At 39.2% G+C, this 17,865-nt stretch overlaps 1 protein-coding gene across 1 annotated transcript in view; it reads left to right on the top strand.

Annotated features, from left to right (window-relative positions):
* The window catches only part of MNS1 (meiosis specific nuclear structural 1), a gene marked incomplete at its 5' end in the record, with an annotated part of 589,910 nt that overhangs the window by 121,434 nt on the left and 450,611 nt on the right, over positions 1-17,865 (top strand). Inside the window, 2 exon segments of the mRNA XM_044085455.1 lie at positions 8,083-8,210; positions 9,665-9,767. Coding sequence (XP_043941390.1) covers positions 8,083-8,210; positions 9,665-9,767 — 231 coding nt within the window.

Here is a 17,865-nt window from a genome sequence, read left to right as displayed (position 1 = left end):
ACACTTGCTACTACTTATATCTTCCCTGCTCTAATATATGGCACTTCCATCCTTACTAACCTCCAGGCTTCACAAAAATAAAAAAAAAATTGCTAAATTTGCATCACATACCCCTTTTAGAACCCACCACTATATAGCACTAAAAAGGCTTAATTGGAAATAACTGCCACATCAACTAACATATACACTTCTTACCACCTATAAAATTATGCATCATCCATCTGCCTGTCCAGCACTTAAAAAAAAATTCTATGCCACTTTGTTTCCAGTTGGTCATTGTGATCCAGTGACCAAAAACTCTTGTCTGTCTACAAACCTAACAAATCTGCTAGGCATTGTCTGTGCTCGTACAAGGTTGCTAAGGCCTGGAACTCCTTACCTGTATATATCAGGTCTATGCCCTCCAGCCTATCTTTTAAACCACTCTGAAAGACTTTTAGCTAAAATCTGGCTCTGTTCTTGCTCAGAACTAGGATCAACTATATCCCTAAGTTCTTGCTTAAAACTAGGATCAGCTATATCCCTAAATGTGACCAAGTGCCTTTTCATTACCTATACTTCCTTACTCTCCTTTCTTCACTTACTTCTTTACTGCTATCTAATTCTCTTCAATGACTTTCTCCCTAAATATACCATAAGCCTGTTTTTCCCTCACTTCATATTGCAATTCCTATTTGTATTTGACTAACTTACCTTTAATTTCTCTACAAACTGTCTAAAATTTCTTTAAATATTAAATGATTGTTATATACCTTGTATCAATTCTTAATCAATGTTTTTATATTATGTTTAATTTCTTCTAATTATTTAAACTGAGGATGTATTTGTTTTATTTTTGAAGGTTGTAAAATTATTGTTCTTAAAATGTTTTGTAATAATTTGGAGCTTTTCTCCCTGAACCTCCGTTGAAAGTGGGCTTCAACCCAGTTGGACTTTCATGGTAATCAAATCTCAATAAATAAATACATTTTCTTCTGAATGTGTATGTTCTCCTTTGTCCCCGGGGGTGTTTTGTTCCTCCTGTGGCAATTAATTTCTGATTATTTGCATCCATTTGTCACCTTTATGTCCTACACCCCATGTGGGGAGCATATGCTTGATGTTCAGCACTTGTAAGATCTAAATACTTTAGTATACTGTCTGGATGATAGGCTATCCTTGGTAGGTGATCCATTCAGTGAAGAATACTGCAACAGTGAAGAGAAGGACATCTACTATTATGGTAAGGATTTTATACAACTGTACTGTCTAAATGGTGGGTTTTTCAGGTTGTTATGGGTTTTTGGAATCCCAAATATGTGAGGTTGTATTATAGTTTTGACCTGTAAGGACTGTATGTGAAATCTGAAATAACTACATTTAGCCTTAATTCATCCAGCCAGAAATCTATTTTGGTATGTACCACTTTCATTTAATTCATAGACACACACACTAGCATTAGGTTAATGCTGTTAAGATATTTGTCAGAATTCATAAAAACAACCCCCCCATCTTTAACCTGTATTATAATACAAATGGTACCATCCTGACAAAGTTGCCTAAGGATGGACTTTCAATATTTAAGAGTTTCCTGTAAGTTTTCCTGTGTTTGTTATTCAGCAGAAGCCCAACGTCCCTTTCACATATTTTGTCAAACAAGTTAAGTACAGGTAGAAATGTTGGATTGAAGGTGCTATGGCAAAATTCAGTTTTCTAGTGAAATGTTCAGTTCCTAGCCCTTTATGTAGGTACACTGACTGCAGATTTTTTACTAAATGTGGTTTGTGATGTTTTATTGCTTTTTATGACCACTCCTTTGGATGTTGAAGTATTGAGTTCATCAGAGGGTATAGCTCTTTACAACAAGAGGAACAAAGGACCAACAGTTACGCTACTGTTCAATTCTTAATGAAAATGGTTTTATAAACAATGACTTTTTTAATGACATTTAAGTAATTTTAATGAAACTGGGGTGAGTTATTACCAAAGATTGTGTTAAAATTTATAAACTGAGACTGATATCTCTGATAACCACATCGATTTGCTAATGAAAGGTTCTCCTTTTACCTACGAGAAGGGCTAGCTTGGTTGATTTGTTGATAGAACTGAAGCTTTTCAAGAGAAAACTGAATTTTGAAGTGCTGTTTTGTAAAGTAACACTCCTGACTCCTTAAGAAGGTGCAGCACTTTCAACCCATCACTTCTACCTGTACTTAACTTGTTTGAAAAAAATATATGAAAGGGACATTAGGTGTCTGCTGAATAACAAACACAAGAAAACTTATAAAAACCTCGCAAATATTGAAAGTACCATCCTTAAACAACTTTATCAGGATGGCACCACTCGTACTATAAAACCTGATAAAGACTGTGGGGGTGGTTATTATGGATCCTGATGAGTACATTAACAGAATGAGCCTGATGCTTAACGATGCTAATTTTTATAGAGAAGTGTCTATGAACGAAATTAAAGTGGCCTATAGTAAAATAGATTTGTGGCTGGATGATTTAAGACTAAATGAAGTTATTTCACATTCCACAAAAAATGTTCTTACAGGTCAAAAAGCCACTTAACACATTATATTTATGTGGGATTCTGAAAGGGTCTGTATCAGAACATCGAAGTATTACTACATCGAATGTTCTAATATCGAACCATTTCACTCGAAACACCATAACATCGAACACTCAGAACAAATTTTTCCCAGGGAAAAAATTTGCTGTTCCAACAAACATACACACAACACAAGCACACCAAAATACATAATCCACACACATACACTTCACAAAACCCTACACTAAACCATACATACACTACTAGCTATCCACTTACCTTAACCCAACCCTAACCCTAAGGTCCGTAACTACCGCACACTCACCTTACCCGCTCCCTAACCCTAAAGTCCCTATCGCACACTTACCTTACCAGCTCCCTAACCCTAAAGTCCATATCACACACTCACCTTGCCCACTCCCTAACCCTAAAGTCCCTATCGCACACTCACCTTACCCGCTCCCTAACCTCCCTATCGCACACCCACCTTACCCGCTCCCTAACCCTAAAGTCCCTATCGCACACTCACCTTTCCTCCTCCCTAACGTCCCTATTGCACACTCACCTTCATTCGCACACTTACCTTAACCCAGTCCGTAACCTTCGCTCCACAGTCGAGGAAATAACGAAGCTGCAGAAATGGCCCACTGAATACTTTCCCTAGGAAAGTATTCGATATTCTGCAGCTTCGCTATTTTCAGCGTTTGATGCAAAGGGTTCGATATTAGAACATCTGATGTAGTAATACTTCAATGTTCTATAATATATACCCATTCTGAAAACCTATAAGAACCTGAGTAACCCACTATTTAAACCAATAGTTTCAGCTAAGGGGAGAAAAGCTGGGAGACTAGCAGTGTTGGTAGGTAGAAAATTAAAAGGAATTTTAGACCTTTTCCCTAAACTCCTTTGGGACTCATGGCATGTCCTGGACTTATTAATTACTACAAAGATTAACTCTGGAAATTTGTTTGTCACAGCTGATACACAGAAGCTGCATGCAATTATCCCCATGATACAGGTCTAGCTTGGTATAGGGACATATGTTATGAATCACAGGTTTTGCAGGGATCTGGGACTGTATGGAAGCAGTCCTTGAAAATAACTGTTTTCTTCAAGGAGGAGTTATTTAAATTGGTATGAGGAGTAGCAGTGAAGGCTACATCAGCCCCAGTATTTGCCAACTTCGTCCTTTGCAAATGGAAAATATAGTAATTTTATCATCAGAAGTGGCTAGATACATTAAAATATAAGTCAGATTTTTGGATGACATTTTTATTGTGGGACTGGGTACTGTGGATGAACTAAATGTTTTTATTAATTATTTAAATACCTCTACCATTTTTTTATTTTTGATATGTACTTATTGTTACGATCTTACAATTTTTTGAATGTGGAACTTAGCAAAAGTCAGAAAGAAAGAAAAGGAATATTTTCCAATAAGTACAGGAAAAATCTTTTAGCAACTCCTACCTAAATTTCACTAGTAATCACCTACTGTGGATGAAAAGGGATGTAATGAAAGGGTAGTTTGAAAGGTTTTCTAGGATGTTATGAAAAGATGATGTGTGTCTTAAGGAGTATAATTTTTTGAAAAATATGTTTGTAGATGTAGGTGTGATATCCCTGCTCTGGGCCAGTAATCAAGGAGCCTGAATAAGACACTGATGAGGGAAATTTGCTTGGAACAAAAATAGATACACACAGTGTTTCCAGATGCAGCTCTCTGCACTAAGCACAATTTCCCTTAAGAACATACAGGGAACACACTCAGTCCAGGAGCTGGGTTCCCTCTCTCTATCCAGGCCCCTAATAAGACTTCCCACTGACACAGCTGTAGATTTGAGTGTGCCAATCTAAGTCCTCCAGCACCCTATGTGTGATACCAGTGCTCTGTGTCTCTGATCAAAATAGCTGACACACACACACACACACACACACACACACACACACACACACACACACACACACACACACACACACACACACACACACAAACACCTGAGGAAGGCTGGCACAGATTTACTAGCTCTGCTACCTTTATCCAAACTATAAGGCAGTTACACTGCCACCAGCCAGCTACTCTAAGGCTCTTACAAGGATACCCAATTAAAAATAATACTAATACAAATGGTAGTAATTTGACCAATGCAGCAAGGCTTTCAGGAGTGGCCACAGTGTTACCAAATAAATATAAGTACTGTCAAAGGTAAAATATTCTCTAAAAGTCCAGCCACAATGAAAAGTTTAAATATATTTAATAATAAATAATAAAAGAATATGAAAACACTAAATACCTGTTTACAGTAAACACCAGAGTTTCAGTCACAGGAAGTATTAAAAATAACACAGATGGAAAGGTTTGCACATATACAGAAAAACAATACTTAACTAATCTGACTATATTTTCCTGACATCTAAAGAATTACTGTCTCCTAGTTCACTTACTAGAGCAAGGCAAGATGAAGTGAGTGAGGGGTCCTTCTTTGTCAGGTTTCACAAACAGACTGTCCTGAGACTTCTGTTTCATTAGTATTAAAACATCATTTCAGTGCTGGATTACAGAATGATATCACATACATCTAGTCACTTGATTTCTGTTTCCCACACTATCCCCTTTACTAGAAGCTGAACTAGAATCTTGCACCTATGTGTCACCACACACACTGACAGAGCTTTGCTAAGATGTGTTATTGCATTTGAAAGATGTAAAACCATTTCAAAAACTTTTACCCCTCCAAGGTAGCACTTAGTCCACCCTTAAGGACAATACAGTAGGATTCCTAGTCCTGGTTTTCACATACATTTTTGTCTCTGGCTGCAATCAAAACTGTAAGATACAATCCTTATGGCCTAAACCAGGTAATTTAATTTCAGACTCTTTTTCAAAGTTAGCTGGACTGAGATTAACCTCTTCTCTTCTAGTATACTCCATTAGAATATACTCATTTCAACAATTGCAATACAGTCTGACATACGGGTGTATTTCTTATCTATCCAGCAGGATCCATGGTTGGTACATTTTTAACACAAGCAGCTTTACAAATACATTTTCAACAAAAGCACCTGTACAAATCAGTTTGATATACAAATGACATATCATTTACAAATCTCCAGCTAGCTATGCTGGCAAATGTTACACATCAACTGCCCTACTTCTCCTGGCACAGCTGGCAATATCTCACGTCATCACAGGGGTATCCCACCAGTTTGCTGGATGACAGTATTACAGAGGTGATGTAAATATTTTTTGAATATAGCTTAAATATCTTTTTTTTTCACGAATGCTTCTAAAGCTTATTCCAGAATTTGCTATTCTGCACTGGATAGTGAAAAGTCTCAGTAGCTATTCCTTGTTTTAACAATTTAAACTAAAGATATATAATAAAAATTTAAAACACTATGTTTAGTTTACGCCATACTGGAATATTAGCCAAAAAAGGACACTTAGGAGTATATAAGAGTTTATGAGCAAATGGCTTCTGAACTAGGGACAATTGCTAGGTGAATCCCCAGTCACGTAATGAAAGACTAAGCAGTGATAAGTTGTACAGTGATGTGCTTCATCAGATCTTGTTACCCTTTGTAAGCCGGCTCAAATTTGTGGAGTAGTGGAATAAAAGAACAGGATGCAGTCAGTCAGTATTAGATTCTCTAAGTTGGAAGGATTTGTGAAATCTCTAAATAGTATTTCTGTCAATCTTTTCCAGAAATAACTAAATCAGAGCCTCTTTAAGTCAGAAGGTTAAACTGTCTACTTCAAGCTGCATACTATACTGTTGAAACTGTGGTTTACTTCTTGAGTTCTTAAATTTAGCACATAGTTGAGAAGCATTCTTGAGAAGAGTAGTACAGGAAATGTTATTTTTTCAGAGAAAATCTCCTTAATGATGTAGTGATGTAAAAAGCTTGGGAATGTTTTGGTTAAGTCCCCTGCAAATCTCAGCCATTTAATTTTTCCAAAAGTAAGAATTCCATTGTTGATGTGACATCAGACTAAGTGTATATTTAGAAAGTATGGCTTCTAAAATATAATGAGCAAATATTGAATGAGTTTAATTTTGTCTTATTTTTTTATTACAATGCTCTTATGTGTCTTTGTGCATCTATTTTGTTCTGTTTTGTGGGGAAAGAACATGCATGCAAGAGTACGCTAGCAGCTTAGAGCAGAAGGCCATCAACACAATTGCCATATCATATTGTGCTTTGATATTTTGAAACACTGGTTGAGATATTTCATTAGATTGTAAGATAATTACAGATAGACGGTTTTCTGTCTGTGCTCCAGTCAGTTTCTCAATCATTGCCAAGATTTACTACTAGAAAATTCTTTATACTGGATTGCTGGCAACAGTTTTGTCACCTGCATTTCATAGGCTTAATAAAGTCTCTTCCGTGTTTTGTCATTGTCTTTGCTTTAGTTGATAGAATCTTTATAAATATTAACCTAGAATGTCTTCACTGAAACACTGTATTTTGAGTACTCAAGTGCAGACATTTTCCTCTTTTAGGTTAGTGAATACTATAAGGCTTGCCTCTTGTGAGTCATTATGTGTTGTGTTCCTTACCAAATGCATAGAAACTGGGGTTCTCTAGTGGTAGTTAAATCTGAAGGGAATCATAGGATCATATAAGTTACAAGGCAACTGAGCTGTGAGGCCATTTTCACCTTGCCAATACCCACCCTTAGGGCTTGCCTTTCTTTTCAAGGATGATTAGACCTGTCATACCAGGGATAAATTTGCAAATGCCTATACAGTTGCCCAGCTCTTTTTTAAAGGTAGACAGTGTGTTACATTGCTTAATTCCAGAAAAGGGGTAGACACAGCATGACAAGTCTAGCCTTCTTCTTAGTCTTATTTATTTGTTGGAGTAGATTTAGGTCTTTGGTCCTAGTGTGAGATGGATTGACCTAATGTTAGCTGGATTGGTATCACTTTTATGTCCAGTGTTGATATGTTTCATTTTACAAGGTATTGCCTTCATGTGGTCATTGTCATCTGTCCCTTGTTAAACAGATATGTAACATATGTTGGTGTTACAGACTTCTGTAAAATTGTAATTTTGTTTATGTTATAAATCTGGCTTAGTCTTATGCTCATGATTTGTGTGTGTGTTTGTGTGCGCTTTTAAAAAGTTTTAATTTAAAGGTTTAATTTTAATAGGGTGCCCTGTTTTTTTCTCCATATAAAAATACAGATGCATTTACAGTAGTTGCCATCGTCCATATCTTGTAAATAAAGTATGCTGTCAGTAAGTACTGTACGCCACAACTTCTGCAGTTACATTATCATTAACTTCAAGGCTAAATGCTTACATTCCACAGAAGGTCAAATGTTTGTTTATTTTATTTAGTCTCACCTAGGTCTGTTTTTAGGTTTAAGTCAGAAGTTTTAAGACAGTTATGTGACTTATTTGCAGTAAAGGTTGATGGACTGAAACCAAGGCCTGCAGGGTTTTCTTTCTCAGTCTGTTAACTGTGTCATGTAGCTGTAATGCCAGGTGCAGTATTTAACCATTTTTGTTGTTTTGTTTGCACTTCCAAATAGGCTGAACAAAGTCGAATACTGAAAGAACAACAACTGGAACAAGAGGAGCGTATGGCAAAAGAACTGGCTAAGATAAAGCATGAAAAACTAAAGGATACAAAACTACGACAGCAAGTGAGACAAAACAAGTGAGAACTATGCCTTATTTCATTTTGCACATCCAGCATCATAAGAATCCTGTATGGCATCAACCTGTAATATTACTGACCTATCTGCTGTGCATTGTAAGACTACAATAAGGATATTGGATATCAAGAGTGAAGAAAGGAAGTAGAGTCATAGAATAAGGGGAGTTTTGGGGCAGTTGAGTAAAAATACTAGGTTCATCTTGACTATAGCCACACTCCTGCTGTACACCCCCTTTCTGAAAAGGGCAATCAGGTAAATCCAAGTGTGAATTTATGGGTACTCATCCAGACATCCTGGATAGAATCAAAAGATACTAGGGTGACACGTTGTTTAACTTGCAGAGTAAGTCTGTTCCACAGATGAGGGAGGCACTGTGTAATAAATATGTTCCCTCCATCGAGTTTTATTTATCACTTGGTAAAGATTGAGGTCTCTTGTTCTGTTATTGGCAGAGCTGTTTAATTTGCTGATATTCAGGAGATCAAGGAGGATGGAGTCCCTAATAATTTGGAATGCAGGGCATATAGCTCTTTCCATCAGAGCCTGTAAGACACAGAGTAAAGGGGTAGTACTTGAGTTTTTCTGGTAGCTCAGGGTCTTTAGACCAGCTATATTCCTGAGTACAGTTGCCTAATGTGTCTAGATAGATACATCCCATAACAGTGTTGTAGTGTGTAATAGGTCCAATTAGAGGAGGGTAAAAGGATAAGATAACCTCTTTTGACCTGATTAATATTAATTATATCAGATAAAATTATTTTTGTGATGAATGTAGCTACATGATAGTTGAATGAGAGGGGAGTTATTGGCCCACATTCTCAGATCCCTAACTACATTGTCATCTTGGAGAGGTGTGTTCGCTATGCTGTATTTTGATGTAAAAATCTGTTTTCTGGATGAGACAGTATCTCAAATGAGACAGACCTACACTTATTTGCATTTATGTTTAGCCCTTTTTTAAAAAAATCACCTATTCTGTGATGAGACAGCATTAGAAGGGAATTTGATAGTTACACCAAGTTTGCAATCATCTATGAACGTAGTTAGCTAAAGATCCTGATTTCAGGTCTGGAGATCAGAGAAGTAGATAGCAAAAAAGGAGCTGTCTCTGTTTTAAGCCCTGGAGCCCTGGGGGACACCACTGTTTACCTTCATACTTGCAGAGGAGACATCTACTACAATGCCGATTAATAATGTAGATGCTTTTAACCAGTTTGCTATTAACTTCAGCAGGTAAGGATCAACATTTAAGTTTATTAATGATTACAATATGAGAGAATAATGTCAAATTCTTTGGCTAGGTACATACAAGCTGTATAGACTGTATGGTGCAAATTAGTGCTGTTGATGGTATTCACTCTTTTATGGACTTAAACTCTTGAGTCAAGTTATGCCTATTAAAATGTTACTTGTGAAGCACTGCATAGGTTTAAAAGTCTAAATTGTTTCACAGTGTTGAACTTCAGGAGCTGGAGAGCAAGTTGAAAGCTGCTTACATGAACAGAGAAAGAGCTGCTCAAATTGCTGAAAAGGAAGCCCTCCAATATGAGAAAATGGTAATTTGTTTTAAAACTAATGATTTTTTTTCCCTGATAAGGAAATTGTGGTCTGTGAATGTTCTTTAATTAAAGATGCACCAAGGTCTAACACTCTACTGTAATTCAGAGCTCACTGAACTGATTTGTATCATACTGTGGTTTAGATACTGTCATTACCCCCCAATGCACGCACGCACACACAACACACATGGTTTACCTTCATATCGTCGATCCTACTATGGGCAAAACCGCTTCTGCAAAACCCGAAGTGAGAACGTATCCAAAGTCGAATTCCACATAACCGAACGGCAAAACCTCGTCCCCTTTTTGATCCATGGTAGCACTGATGTGGAGGTGTGGCACGGCCAGAAATGTCGAATTCGACTTTATTTCGATATTTGGAACATTTTGCGGTTTCGGGGAAATGGTTCGCTTAAGTGGCCGGTCGATCATGTGTGATCGACTATATGAAGGTAAACCCACACACACACTTTCTGTGCCAGCAAACCTAGGAAGAGGAAAACTTGTGGTCTCCTCAGTATTAGATTTCAAATCTTTTTACAATGTACTTCAGTTTTCAAAATTTGAATGAACAAGTATGTGGTATAATTATAACTTGGTCGGAAAGTCTAGCACATACTCTCAGCCTCTTAGCGCAAAAATTCTTCACAAATCCAAAAATAATGTGGGTACAAAAGCTCAAAAACAGGGACAGATTTTAAATATTGCTGTTATAAAAGTAGTTCAAAGAAGATTATCAAGTTTTGCATTAACATACATTTTCTAAATGATATGAAATCTGAAACTCTCAAATGTCTGTTCTTATTTAGTGACTTTAATCCTCATTCCTCAACAATTTGCTAGGAAACTGCAAATTTTATGAGGAACGGACCAAAAATATGAAGCAAAAAATATGAACATTCTGAAAAAGCCTGGGCATTTGAGAGGTATGGTCCAGCATGTTACATGCTTCAAAACATCTTTGATACTGTCTCTCATTCTGAAATTCTAACTAAACTCTCAGACCTACATCTCATGACCTCCTCCTTCAACTGGTTCTCTAGCTATCTCTCTGGCAGGCAGCAATCTGTCCGCTGGCAAACTGTCCTCTCTCCATTCCTCCCTGTTAATACTGGAGTTCCCCAAGGATCAGTTCTTAGCCTTCTCCTATTTAATATAGTCACTAATAAACTTCATTTTGCTACCAACCTCTCTACACTTCTACAGTACGCTGATGTCTCCACCCGCATTACCTCTGCCCACAACATCCCTGATCTACTAGGTCTCACTCAACAAATCTTTTCCTCTGTCGAAACCTGGCTCTCTGATAAACAGCTCATATTAAATCCAAAAAAACCCAAACTCTTCCTCTTCCTCCCTAAAACACTTGCCCAACACAAAGCCTCTTTCTCTATATCCTCTCTGAGCAACACCATTATTAAACCTGAACCCCATACTAAACTACTTGGAGTTATCATTGACGATTAATTAAAATTTGATAGTCTTATTCAACAAAGTATAAAAAAGACCCACCAGAAACTTGGGCTTCTCTTTTGTAATAAAAAATTTATTTTCTCTTTTGTAATCAAAAATTTCTGTTACCCTCCTCCAAACCCTCCCTCACTCAGGCCCTAATCCTACCCTGCCTTCTTTATGCTGCCCCTGTCCTTACTTATGTTCAAACATCTGTTATCACTAAACTAGAGCAAACTTATAACAAAATTGTCAGATTTGCCTCCAGCCTTCCTTACAAATCTCACCACTGTCTTGCCCTTAAGTTACTCCAATGGCCAGAATTTTCCAAACAGCTGCTTATACCCCAGTTACATATTGCACACTCTATCCTATATGAACCTGTCCCTCCATCTTTAATTTAGTCTCCTTCTGTAACTCCCCTCGTCACCTCCATGCTGCCAGTAAACACCTCCTTCAGTTATGCAAACTCAACAAAAACACTGGTAAGACCCTTTACAAATGCTCTGTAGCCCATGTTTCGAACTCATTCCCTCTCAACATAATAAGCATTCAGCATAAATACCTGTTTAAGAAAGAACTTAAACTTTTTCTCCTGAAAACTTTGTCATGTCCTTGTCAAACCCCCACTTGAACTAGTCTCCTTTCTTCTCATCGTATCTGCTTTTCCCTATCAACTTTTTCCTCCTTTTTCTTGCTGTAGCAAACTGTATTCATACTGTACTTAGTGTAATCTCTAAACCTTTTAATTATTTGGCCTATACTATATACTGTTCCCAAATTTTGGAAATTGTACTTGTTAGCTGTTATTTTACCTATGCATTGTACTGCTGTGCACAAATTTTTTGACTTGTACTATATTTCTGTGACCTTACTTTAATATTTTGTAAATATCATAATTACTTATATTATTTCTGGAGCTTTTCTCCTTGGGTCTCCACTGAAAATGGGCCCCTGGCTTAGTTGGACTAAACCGGTTAACAAATGTCAATAAATAAATAAAATAAATAAATAAAACATTCAACATGTAATTTAAGCTCAATGACAAACAGCAGCACAGAAATATTGGTGCTTAGCAGTTGTGTAGTGTAGAAGTTTCTGCAAAACTGATTGTAGTCGAAAGGAAATGGAAAACTGTCATGGACTGGTTTGAGCTAGCTACTGATTTCTTGTCCCTTATACCTGAATCTGTTTCTGAAAACACAATAACTACTATGTATTCTACTCGGAGATCTGGAGTGAATCTGAACTCAATCCAAGGCCTCAACTGTGTTCAACAAAGAATAAGTATATTTTAAGCTTGCATTGCACTTTTTTGAATTGTAGTTTGCTTAATTGCTGCTTTATTTTTGATGTTTTTACTGCTGTGACTGTTTTTTTCTGCACTTTGAATTTTTAGTACTTCTGTATTTTGTAGCATAGGCTAGAGTCAGATCTGCTGGATCTAGGCTGTTTGGTATTACTTGAGCAGTAAAACCAGCCATCTTACATTAAGAAGGCCCTCCTGCACCCTTGCGGCAGAAGTGTGTAGCCATGAGTAGCCATGACCCATCTGAGTTGGGGAGTGCTGGAAAAAGGCTCAGTTTTAAGCTTTCCTATTGGTTAATTTGTGTTAAAACTGTTTAACTTCGCTTGTGTTTAAGCCCCGTGTTTGTGCATAGCTGTGCACCTCGCTGCAGGGTTGAGCACTGCTATATATATAGATGCAAATGCTTAGAAATATAATTATTCCTTTGGTATCTGCTAGAGAACCCTCCTTAGCTACACTGCCTGTCTGTGCACAATGCAGTTGTGCATTACTACCTAGTGAACAACTCAGTTGTGCATTCAGGGGCATTGACACAGTCTTCTACTCTTAGCCCTTCACAGAATAACTCCCTTTGTCAGTATCGCAAGCAAACTGTGGTCTATCTAGCCCATCCCCAATAGTTACTACAATATACACCTGCCATAATGGAAGGACAGTTTCCTACCATTTCTCCAGCCAACCTGATATGGGCATCTTGAGGCAATGTAGTAATTGCCTCATGTATACTGAAACCACTTGCTCCTAAAGCAAACAAACACAAAACTGAGAGATGTAACTGTACTATGAAATTAGAATCGGCCCTGTCACATAACAGTATACAAGACATACAGCAGGTTGTTAGCACGCGCAACTCCTCTCTCACACAAGATAAGGTCAAGACACATAGACCCACATACGCGGAGGTACTCACTAAGAGTCTACCAAAAGACTAGAGACCTCCCAAGTGCAAACAACATACACATACTGGTACATGAGCAGAATTCACCACTACACATAATAACACACATGTCAGTGTCTCAACAATTGAGCCCTAAGGCAAAACACATCAGAGCCTAATGTTCTGATCATAAGTGACACACAGCTGTCCCCCTCACCAGGTTGAACAAGGAGAAGGTCACGGTCAGCTGCCTCTCAGGTGCTAGGATCCATCAAATCATGCACGCACTCAAGTCGCTCCGCAGCAAGTACTGTTATGACTTTGTCATAGTACATGTTGGTGAATGACTTCAGATGTACCGCTCTGGACTGTGTGAAGAGAGACAAGGCCAAACTCTCAGATTGTGTGTCCCAGGCAGGTAGGTCCCTAGCCCTAAGCAGCATTCTACCTTCACCTAGGATGATACCACAGTACAGACAAAAAATGATTGATTTCAGTAATTCTGGTATCACTCCAGGGGAATCCAGTATCTGTCTGTCTGGAAAGACATGGTCGACAGTCCACACTGCTTTGCCAGAGATGGCTTCTCCTGTCTTCTCAAGGCTATTGGACACTGGCAAAGATGCATGCCTCCCAGTAGTGCCTTTTTAGGCAATGTCCAAATAACAAAACTTCCGACGTAAAGAAATCCACTAAAGACAAGCTCAAGGTCATGCTGCTTAATGCTAGGAGCTTAAACAGTAAACTGCACTCCTTGGAAGCACTCCTCATCTTGAAAGATGCTGACATTTGTGCAGTCACTGACACTCGGTTCAAGGCGCTGAGAACATCCTCGCCGTACAAGGCTATAATGCCTTTCACACGTTCAGACCCCAGAACAAGTGTGAAAGAACCAGAGGTGACAGTGTATCCATTTTCATTAAATCCAAACACACCTTGAGACTGGTGAAACAGTACAGCTCTCCTGAGCTATGCCAGGTCCAACTAACTATAGGTAAAATACTCCTCCACATTATTGCTAGCTACAGGTCCCCTACCATGAACCACGAGAAGCACACCGCCTACCTGGACTTACTAGAGTCGCTCAGTATACAGCCAAACACCTTGGGTGTGGGAGATTTCAACTATCTTTCCATCAGTTGGGTGACTTACATGAGCACAAACATGATCGCTATGAGGTTCCTGGACTTTGTTGATTCAAATGTCTTGGGACAGTTAGCCCACACCCCCTCAAGGGGCTCAAATGTCTTGGACCTAGTGCTCACCAACATGGGGGGGTCACTGCGTATTGCCCTCCCTGATAAGGTCAGACCATAAATCTATCTCATTTGAAGTAAAGATCAAACCTGATATCCCCACAGGAGTAAAATAACTGAACAATTTCTCCAAAGCAAACTATTGCCTACTAAGAAATAGTATAAAAAGTTTTAAAGCCCCTGCCAGCATAGCCAACAATGACTCCTATGCAGAGGAATGCACAAATGCCCTATACAGCCACTTAAAACAAATGCATTGACTCGACTGTACCATCAGGAACAGAACTAGAGGTCTTCCTGAAAAAACAAGCCACCCTGGTGGCCTGTAAATATAAATAAGCTATCCAACAAAAGAAAGAAGCTGATATCTAAGATCAGGAGGGAACTCACTCAGCAGAGGAAGAATACCCTCCACAGCTTGAACAAGCAAATCAGATATATTGTTAAGTCCTCTAAGGCCAGCTACAAGTCTAAATTAGCATCCCTAGCTAAAGATAGTCATAAGGCATTCTTTAGCTACATCCAAAACCTAAAAGGGAATGTCCAGCTGTGTGCAGAATTTATAGTGGATCGTATCACTCACACTGAACCTGAGGAAATTGCCAACCTGGTAGCTGACAGATTTGGCAGTAACTTCACCCTCCTGTCCCCACTAGACATACTCCAAAGCATTCCTGACACCAGTCCTCTACTGAGTATCTCCAAAGAACAGGTCATACAGCCACTTTCCAAGGCCAAAAATACGGCCTCTATGAGACCAGATAACATCCCAGGCTGCTTACTAAACAATCTGAAACAAGACCTAGTGGAACCACTTGGCACTGTCTTTAACCAGAGCCTGAGAACTGGCTTTGACCCCACAGAGTGAAGAACAGCAACAGTAATCTAGTTGTACAACAGAGTTCCATCAACTGACTCTGGGAACTATCAACCCATAAGCCTAACCAGCCTTATCTGCAAGGCCATGGAAAGAATCATCATGGACTTTATCCACAAGAACATAGTCGACCTTCAAACCTTTGACCCAACCCGGTTTGGTTTCATCAAGGGAAGCTCTTATCAAACCTAGTGGACTTCTTTGAGAATGCTATCAAAGCCCTGGATGAGGGTAAAACAGTACATACCACCTATCTTGATTTAGCCGAGGCCATTGACACAATCCCCCATTCAAGTATCATAGAGAAACTCTCCCAGCTGGGAATTAACTTGTGCATTGCTATATGGGTAGCAAAATGGCTGACCGACAGAATGCACTCTGTCAAAGTTGGGGAGTCCACCTCTACCAGTAGACCAGTTATCAGTGGGGTACCACAAGGATCTTTGCTGGGCCCTCTACTGTTTGGAATCTATTTCTCTGAAGTCCAGGTGAAGGAAGATGGCCTGTGACTTACAGGTTTGCAGATGACTATAAACTGGACGCAATCATAGAGTCTCCCAATGATGTTAACATATTACAGAAAGGACTGACACAGACAAATGATTGGTGCCAAACTTATGGACTAAAACTTAACTCAAAAAAATGCCTCTTTATCCTCTTTAGCAAAGAAGTAGCCCCTGTTTATTATGATGTAGATAGCACCCCTGTAAGCTCAAACTCAGTGGTGTGAGACCTGGAAACACAGGTTGTGATAGTAATCTAAACTTCGATCACCATGTGTCCATAGTGGTAAGAAAAACATTCAACATTTCATATCTCATAAATAAGGGTATTGCATCCAAGACCAGGGAGGTTATAGCTCCATTGTTCTAGACCTATGTCAGACCACTAATTGAGTACAATGCTCCCTTCTGTATGTACCTCACCAGACACCTGCAGCAACTGGGGAGACCACAAAGGTTTCTAACCAAGAGAATCTAGCGCCTCCAAAACATCACATACATGGAAGGACTGAAAGCCCTTTTACTGTACTCTGTATCATACAGGCTGCTGAGAGACACCCTGTGAGTGGACTACAGAGCAGTCTCAGTCCCTGCCCTAATGGAAATGCACATTCACAAATCAAATGGGGCAAGAATAACTTGCTCCAGGGATCTCAACCTAGCCCGTGACATTAACTGAACATGCTGGAGAGATGGATATATCTCCCAACAATTGCCACTCCTCTGGAATAAGCTCCCGCTCCATGTGAAGCAGAGCTCTTCAGTGACCCTATTCAAGTGCAGCCTTGACACCTTGATGGGTGACTGTAATTCTCTCCGGGGGTGGTACCTCTGTCCCTCATGGACAGAGGTATTCGGTGCTGATCACAGAATCGCTCTGCTAACAATGACCATCTAAGTATTCAGTAAGTGTATTTAGGTTATTACACAGCTAGGCTTGGTAGTAACCTCCTATGAACCTATGATTACACAAGATACTGCAAGTATGTTTTGAAAAACAAAAGAGTAAACAGTACACATTCAAAAGCTGTCTGCCTCGTGTGCATAGGTTCATACTAGGCTATCCGCCCTAGGGCATTTATAAGCCTAGCCAGAGTGTGTTTGGCTTTCGCCACCCATTTTAAATTAATTTTGCTATGCCCTTTTTCGAGGTTAGTATACTGTGCCTCTGTCTAACAGTGACACAGAAGTGATACCCGGGGTAAACCTACAATCTCCCATCCACTCATCAAGATTCCTCTTGAAGAGCGTCAATGAGGGACTCTGCCTAACCTGGACTGGGATTTTATTCCAGAGTGAAGGGAGCCTCTGGGTTATGAATCTGTCCCTCCAGCATGTCCTATTTATTTCAGTGCTGAGGTTCAAGTCTCTCGAGCTCGTGGCTCGATGGGATTTGGATTTTCTGAGGTGCAGCATGTCCATTAATTCCGGGTTGGACATGGCTTTATACGTCAGGCACAAATCGCCTCTGAGCAGGCGGTATGCCACTGAGTAGAGCTGGAGTTTCTTTAACCGGGCAGCATATGGCATCTGTTTGAGCCCTTTGATCCACTTGGTGAGGTGCTTTTGGGGTCTTTCCAGTTGCTGCAGGTGTCTGGTACGGTACCTCCCAAAAGGGGCATTGTACTCAATTATGGGCCTAATGAGGGATGAGTAAAGAGGCACGATGACCTCCCCTGATCTAGATGTGAATCCCTTCATGATTAGGTGGGCTATATAAAATGTTTTTCTAACCACTTTGGCCACGTGGTTGTCAAATGAGAGATTGCTATCAACTTGGGTCCCCAGGTCCCTAATTACTTCTTCTGTACTTAATGGATT

Source organism: Protopterus annectens, chromosome 10.part0 (genome assembly GCF_019279795.1).
Source record: "Protopterus annectens isolate FY-2018-M chromosome 10.part0, PAN1.0, whole genome shotgun sequence".
In the NCBI taxonomy this organism is placed as follows: Eukaryota; Metazoa; Chordata; order Ceratodontiformes; family Protopteridae; genus Protopterus; species Protopterus annectens.
The sequence above is the reverse complement of the archived record's forward strand: the minus strand, read 5'-3'. Positions and strand labels throughout refer to the sequence as shown.